Raw genomic sequence first — 7,838 nt, 5'->3', positions numbered from 1 at the left:
GTGTCACTTCTAGGTATCTCCTCCTGCCTAACAAACTATGCTGAACTTTGTTGCTTGAAAGAACAATGATTTTACTGTATCTCACAAGCCCGTTGAACAACATTTTTGATAAGGCTCAGTGGGACAACTCTGCTTTTCACAGGATTAAGTCAGGCCCTCAGGACTACACAGTTAGTGTCTGGGCTCAACTGCAGATCCAGGATGACTGCACTCATATGTCTGGCATTTAAGTGATCTCCCGGCAAGTACCAGGAACTCCGCATCCTTTCCAGGAGAGTAATCAAGTGGGTTCCGTGAGGACTCATGGTTCCAAGGTAGAGTCTCCAAGAGACAGGAAAGGAAGCTTCAATATTGTTGTATCTGCTTGCGACACCAGCACAATGACATTTTTGCAATACTCTCAATCAAAGTAGTCACAGGAACTCCATTTAGACTCACGGATGGGAGGATTGACAAAATCTTAATGAAAAGAATTACAGCTATGTTTAATTTGCCAAGGGACCATCAGAAGAAAGACTATTCTGAAGCCATACTTTGGAATCTCGGGACTTTGAACACCTTATCTAACTTATGAGTTGACTCAAAAGCAGATACACACAGAAGACACAGTGTGAAATAGAAGAAAAATTGAACCAAATCTACAGGTGGCATTACTTACCTTAGCTTGAAAAGTAGAATCTGACAATATTAAAGGTGAAAGTTTCCCAGTTTCAGTTACATTAGAATCTTTTAATATGAAAATATCACTGTGTGACTTTTAAAAATATATGATCACATGTCTTCTACATATTGTATTACATACATGCACTCCTATTCAATGAGAAGATATTTTTAGAAATAAAACATTGATTTTTAAAAAGTTTTTTGGGGGGGCTATAACCTGGATTTTCTCTTTAAAAACTGAAAAAGGTATTAAAGCATAACCAGTTTTCAAAGTAAGACCTACATCTTATTTGAATTGTTTACTATAGCTGTATAAATTAGCCATGTGAAGTAGTGTACACACCTCAATAGATGAATAACAGACACTTAGTTTCACAAAATCCTTCACAATCTAATACCACTTTCTTAATCTCATTTGTCTTAAGTGTCTTCCCAATAGCCCTTAGTCACAGACTACCAGGAACACACCTATAAATAAACAAGTTAGGTTTATTATTATTCTTTGCAATAAGAGAAATCATGCACCACAAGATGCTCCTCATTCTCAGTAAAATGTTAGAAAGAAATTTAGAGGATTGCAGCATATTTCCATGACATTTGCTATCTTCACAAATCTTAGGATAAAAAAAGTAAACCGAGGCTAAGATTATAATTGACTGAGATGCAGGAATCTTCTATTAAATCAGATAAGGTGATATTTAACCATTTTTGTGGTGTGAAAAGAAAAACTAAGATCAGTTGAATTTAACAAACTCTACAAAAGAAAGAAAAAAAGAAAGAAAGAAAGAGAGAAAGAAAGAAAGAAAGAAAGAGAGAAAGAAAGAAAGAAAGAAAGAAAGAAAGAAAGAAAGAAAGAAAGAAAGAAAGAAAGAAAGAAAGAAAGGGAGGAATCAGCAACATTCCAGACTAAAGATAATTCTGAATGCCCCACCTCACCACATGTATACATTATATTTATAGCCAGAGAAAAACAAATAACGTATGGAAGCAACAGATTAGCTACCACCAGCATTTGTTTCTTATATTCACGATCTAATCCGTTTGCAGCCTGTGACTGATTTATTGAAGTTTCATTCTTTTATTGGCTAAGACTTAGTTGCCTGGTTACAGTTTGTTGGTATATCAAGCTAGAGCATAGTTCCTATATACTGTACAGACAGCTTTCAGCCACACTTTATTACCAAATGCAGAGACAGGATTAGACCAAACTTTTTTAAATTTAACAGCCGCTTGGATAATACTTACCCTTTTACCTACATTCGAATACCATTTTGCAGTGGCTTCTTCTCTCGATACACCTAGCTCTAAGCGGCCTTGTCTGAGGTTGATGCTCCATGAAATCGTGTAGGCTCAGCAGGAACACATCAGTTCCTAGTCCAGGTTTGACCCAGATGTCAGAGTTTGCTTTTTTGCTTCCACACTCCAGGCAAGCCATACTTCAAATGGAATTGAATTTTCTCTGTTCCCCGGCCCTCGCCTTATATTCATTTCCCTGTTTCTTCAGAAATCCATCCTTGGAGCACTTAAACTCAGCTTTTTCTCTGACAGTCATTGCACTGGGTGTTGTTTGGTTATCTATTTTCAGGCTTTGTTTCCTCAAATAACATCACGGTGTGCTTTTGAGACAGACAGCGGGGAGGGAGACGTTGGAAGGGAACATAAAAAGAATCAGACGTGTCATGTACACCCAGCAACTCCCCACAGTGAATGCAATCATTACGTACTGCAAGCGTGCACTAATAAAAATAGAAAAGAAATAAATGTTTGAAAGCTAAAAAAATCCAGTGGAACCACAAAAGACCCCAAGAAAACCAAAGAAAATTTAAGTAAAAAATAGCAAAGCCGGACCACAATACTTATAGGGACTTAGGAGAATGAAATAGTATATTATGTTTATTCAGCTATTACTGTTTCTGTTTTCCTTTACATCTGATTACCCACACTTCCCTTTCATACTATTTAGCATATCTTCTGCAACTGAATCATTCCATCAAAATGCATTTATTTCATCTCATGAAAGGATATTTTCATTGCATATAGAATTCTCGATTGATGGTTATTTTCTTTTACCACTTTATGTATTTTTTCTCGTTTCCATTAATTCTGATGAGAAATCCACCCATTTAAGTCACTGTTACCTTGTGTGCAATACACCAGTGTTCTCTGAAAAAAAAACAAAAAAATTATACATCTCTCAATATTGCCAAAGAACTGGTAAATTTACTTTCCTGTTTCATAAACTACAACACAAGGGGTGAATTTGTTTCACATAATTAAACAAAATCGTTTCGGAAAACGGACTCAAGAAAAGAACCCAGGTCTGAATGAATGATCTTTGGGAAGAAATCACCAGATTCTGACGGCCCCAATCCAGAGCTGGACTACATTTCCCAAAAATCTCCGGGGCTGATGAGGCGCCGCCAAGGTCTGCACTACAATTCCCACAATCCTCGGCCGCCCTTTGGTCGCTTAGCGGAAGTGCGACCCACTTCCCGTCTTCCGGTCGGGTCTCTTCCTCTCGGGGAGCAAGGTCGTGAGTGCGCGAAGGCTTTGAGGTTTGCGGCCATTTCTCCCGCCTTGCGTCTCTGCACCTTTCGCGGAGGCTCCAGCGGCACCATGTTGGGGCAGAGCATCCGGAGGTTCACAACCTCTGTAGTGCGTCGGAGCCACTACGAGGAGGGTCCCGGGAAGGTGCGTGTGCGGGGACGGGGCGCCGGGACCTCGGGCGGGAAGGAAACAGCCCCGCACCCCACTTCCGCCCGCGCCGGCACCGCGGGGACCCCCGCCCCGAACTGCGGCCCGGCCGAGCCCGCCGCGCCCTCCCTGCCCTCCGTGCAGGCCCCGGGCGAGTGAAGGTCGCGGGGCCGGCGGGACGCGAGCCCGGGCTTGGGAGGCGGCCTGGTGTCCGCGTATTTTGTTCCTTTTGCGTAATGATTACATCTCCTACGGGGAGCTGGTGCACGGGCATAACACATCCTAAGGATTTTTTTATCCTCCTTCCATCCCTTTGTCCCTTTTTCTCTTGCAAAAGATCTGTTTCCTACAACTAGTTGACTTAACTAGCTAGTTGTCTAGACTAGCAGTGCTGAACCCCCGCCTTAGTTACAGTCTGTTCAGCCGCAGGTGAAAATAACTCAGATCGCGGAGTCAGGAGGGTTAGGTGAGGCTTAACTGTAAAAAGAGGTGGCCAGCGAGCTCCGTGAAGAAAAGCGAAGTTGTAGAGTCATCAGCATGGCCACACTTAGTAGGTGGGTCATTTTTAATAAACAGCACCCTAACAGTGCGTTTTGTTCCTAAAGTGGCGAATTTGAAGGGTGTAAAGAGTTAAGATGTACTATGTCTGTGCCCCAACTCTCCACGATGATTTTAACCATTGTGTTTTGCAGCATGCACAATAAAAATTATGTAAAAATAGGAAGCTGCTCCCCTGTTTCACACCTGGGTTCCTAAAACCATTGCATGGTGTTCAGGAAAGCCAGATACTTCCAGTGTTACAGGCACCTGATGTTTTAAGAGTTTGTCTGCCTACCTTTTCCTGAGTTCCTTGTGTACTTGTCTTTTTCGATTGATAAAATCTGATTTGACGGTCCATTTTTATTGTTTGTTCTCGTTTCTCTCCCAATAGAATCTGCCATTTTCTGTGGAGAACAAGTGGAGGTTACTGGCTATGATGACCTTGTACTTTGGATCTGGTTTTGCGGCACCTTTCTATATAGTGAGGCACCAGCTGCTTAAGAAATAAGGATGTTGTAATTCATCCCCTTTCGCAGGTAATAGTGCAATTCAAATTTTTGTAAAGCAGTGCTGTTTTACACGGAATCCATCCCGCCTTCCAAATTAAACCACGCCCCGATACACACACGCGCGCGCGCGCGCGCGCACACACACACACACACTTCCTGATGTTAAATCCAGCTGTTACATTGGTGGAGACAAGTTGGTAAAGCTACAGACAGGTTACTTTGATCACTAAGTGCTAATGACTGCATACCATTTTACACTAATAAGCTCATGGCCTCTCAGTAAGCAAGATTGTGATTTTAACTCTTGAAACACAAAGATGATCAGTTGCACATGGTCCTATAGCTACTGTAGTGATGGTGGACCAGGATTCCCATCCAGGCAGTGTTGCTTTAGAGCTCACACATTAAAGTTCTGCTAAACTGATTGATGAGTAGTTTATACTGACATAATAATGCCTTAGAACATGTCTTTTTAAACGCTATGAATCTTTTGGATCCCTTTCTAAATGGTCACTGTACTCCCAGTTCTTATAATCTAGGTTTAAAATATTGACGTAATACGTGAAAATTTCCTGTAAATAAGGAAAATCTTCTAGTACTCCTTTAATTTGTGTCCCATATATTTATGCTACTATAAATTGAAATCAACTCAGCCATCTTGGGAAAATGAAGGCAGTAGTCCTCAAACGGGAAGAGTTTTGTACCAGGGGGTGGTGTGGCGGGTATTTTACAGTGTCTGGGATGTTTTCATTTTTTGATTGTCTCAAGGAGGCAAAATACCAGAGTTCCAGTGTTGAGGGAATGTGTGCATTAAGGGAAAATGTGTTAGTACGTGCTCAAAGAAACTTCCAGATCCTTTGTATGAGTAAAACACTATTTAATGTGGTCAGAGTTTTTCAGAACAATGGTATGGGAAGCTCTGTAGGATGGTTAAAATGAATTTAAAAATGTACCTTACAATGAAAAGCCTATTTTTCCTAGTTGAGAAAATGCTTTAGAAGAGGAATGACTTACCCAAGCTATTAACATAAAGGGTTTTTGTTTTTTGTTTTTTTTGTTTTTTTTTTTTTTTTCCATTTTTTTTCATGGCGCATATGATGAAGCAAATCAGTATGAATGAAATCATGATACTGTAAACGCTTTCTGATGTGCTAAGCTGATTAGCAATGTATTAATGACAGTACATAATAGCAGTAAAATGAATGGGTGTTTTTAAATCCCATTAATTTTTGTTTTTGTTTTGCAGATGGGAAGAATTTCTCAAGAGGTGTAATGTCTGGAAACAGATCAAACTTAAATTGACATGGCATACTAGACATGTTTGTAAATAAACTGATGACATGAATACCTAATGCTTCTGCTCTGAAATACAGAATATTATTACTGAGCATGTGGTTATTTTATTATTTGGGTAATTCTCCAGCATTAGTTTTTAATCAGCTGTAGATAACTTACTTAATAGTTTTAAACTTTGAGATTCTAATTTTTGATTCTCAGGTCAGAATCTTGTTGGTAATTTATCATATAATGAAATGCAAGTTTGACATTGGTAGTTGTAATTAGTTTAAAGGGAGAAAACTCATGTATTTTTAGGTTTTCTCTCATTTAATGGAATGATTGTTTTATTCTCCATGAGTAATAATCAGGAATTTTTTCCCTTATTAGTACTGTTGACCAGTAAATATAAAATATAATTGAGAAAATATTCACAATGTATTCTGGAGCTTTAGCTGTAATATGCCCTGAATAGGAGGTAAAAGATGAGATGGTGATTGATGAATTATTTATATATGGTGAAATGCTGCTTAAAACTTAAAATAAGGGGCTGGGAATTTAGCTCAGCCGCACAGTGCCTGTCTGGCAAGCGCAAAGTCGTGAGTTCGATTGCTGCTACCGGAAAAAAACCAAAACCCCCCCCAAAAAAACTTAAAATAGTAGTGACTTAGTTTTGGGGAAAAGTTATTAGCTACCAAATACTTTCATCCTGGTTTGTTTACTATAGGTGGTTACTACAGGTGTTAGATCAATACTATAACGAGGCATTGCAGAGTGGCAGTCTCCTCTAGATGGTTTGGTGAGAGGGTGCTGTACTATTTTTAAGCCAACATTTAAAACTAGGACATTGATACAAAAATTCATTTCTGGATTCCTGAAAAATCAAACGATTCTCCATCTCTTGATAGAACAAAGCAGCTGTCTAGGTCAATCCTCATTAGATTTGCTTTTGGGCCCTAATATAAAACTGATAGAAAACTTCAGAAGGGGAATGATTTACCCAAGCCATTAACATAAAGGTTTTTTTTTTCTTTTTATTTTCATGGCCCATATGATGAAGCAAATCAGTATGAGTAAAATGATACTGTAAACGCTTTCTGATGTGCTAAGCTGGTTAGCAGTGTATTCATGAAAGTACATAATAGCAGTAAAATGAATGGGTGTTTTTAAATCCCGTTTTTGTTTTTGCTAGAACCTTAAGTTTTGGTATTTTTCTCAACTTACGTGCTATAGACCAACTTCAGCTTCTTGGACAGCCATCCGGCATTCTTCATTCCAGTAGCTGCCCGGATGCTTCTGCACTTTTGTTCCTTACCCAGTGATGAATCCAGTGTCATGCTCTGGTGTTTTTCTATGGAATATTCTCTTGAAGGAAGTGAAATAATGCTACCTCATGAGATAAGTTTGAGCTTTAGTCCAATTTCTGACCAGTCCTAACAACTTCTTCTGGCATAAAACATGACGGAAATCAAAAGGAACCATATTTAGTAGCAGGGTCTAAGTGGAAAAGTACTTGAGGGACTTCAATGAAAAGACACCCCCTCCCCTGCCTGACTTAGAGGAATGTAGGTTGTGCCATCCCAACTTGTCTGGTCCTGAGCGGTGAAGTACATTGCTGAGTAACGAAGTGCACTGCGGAGTGGAAAAGGCCAGGCAGCTACTTAGTTTCTGTATTTGGGTTCTCCTAGAAAAGCAATAGGATTCATGTCAAGACCTTAAAGGAATTGACCCCTTTAAGTGGCTTGATGAACCCAAAGTTTATTGAGTGTCCCAGCAGTTGGGCTGTGTGATGACATCATGCACAGGTCTGTTTTCATTCTGTTGAAAGCCTTGAAGGTAAGGGGTAAGGTTTGTCCATATTATTATCAGTTTTTTCAAGTGTACCAACTTCAAAAAATAACCACGGTACCAATTTTCAAACAAATCCCTCTCAAAAGTACTAATTTCTGGTTGGCATGTGATTTAAAGTTGGCTTTAATTTTTTAGAAAATGCTATACATGGTTGGGTTTGTGAAGTTTTCCCTACACTAGTTTTTAGATTAACACATAAAACAAGTTTCTCTTGAAAGTAAATACGTTAGGATACCTGAGTATAAGGAGACACAGACGAACTTTGCCTTTATTGTAGTTTCTTACTCCACAGTCTTCACTGTAGAG

At 39.5% G+C, this 7,838-nt stretch overlaps 1 protein-coding gene across 1 annotated transcript; it reads left to right on the top strand.

Annotated features, from left to right (window-relative positions):
* The first annotated feature begins 3,145 nt into the window (after positions 1 to 3,145).
* LOC102008533 (cytochrome c oxidase subunit 7C, mitochondrial) lies at positions 3,146 to 5,793 on the top strand. Its single transcript, XM_005382301.2, has 3 exons — positions 3,146 to 3,354; positions 4,289 to 4,433; positions 5,653 to 5,793. The coding sequence occupies exons 1-2, from the start codon at positions 3,280 to 3,282 to the stop codon at positions 4,403 to 4,405; spliced, it is 192 nt and encodes a 63-aa protein (XP_005382358.1). The 5' UTR covers positions 3,146 to 3,279; the 3' UTR covers positions 4,406 to 4,433; positions 5,653 to 5,793.
* The last annotated feature ends 2,045 nt before the right edge of the window (positions 5,794 to 7,838 follow it).

Source organism: Chinchilla lanigera, unplaced genomic scaffold, assembly GCF_000276665.1.
Source record: "Chinchilla lanigera isolate Chin_1 unplaced genomic scaffold, ChiLan1.0 scaffold00017, whole genome shotgun sequence".
Classification (NCBI taxonomy): Eukaryota; Metazoa; Chordata; class Mammalia; order Rodentia; family Chinchillidae; genus Chinchilla; species Chinchilla lanigera.
The sequence above is the reverse complement of the archived record's forward strand: the minus strand, read 5'-3'. Positions and strand labels throughout refer to the sequence as shown.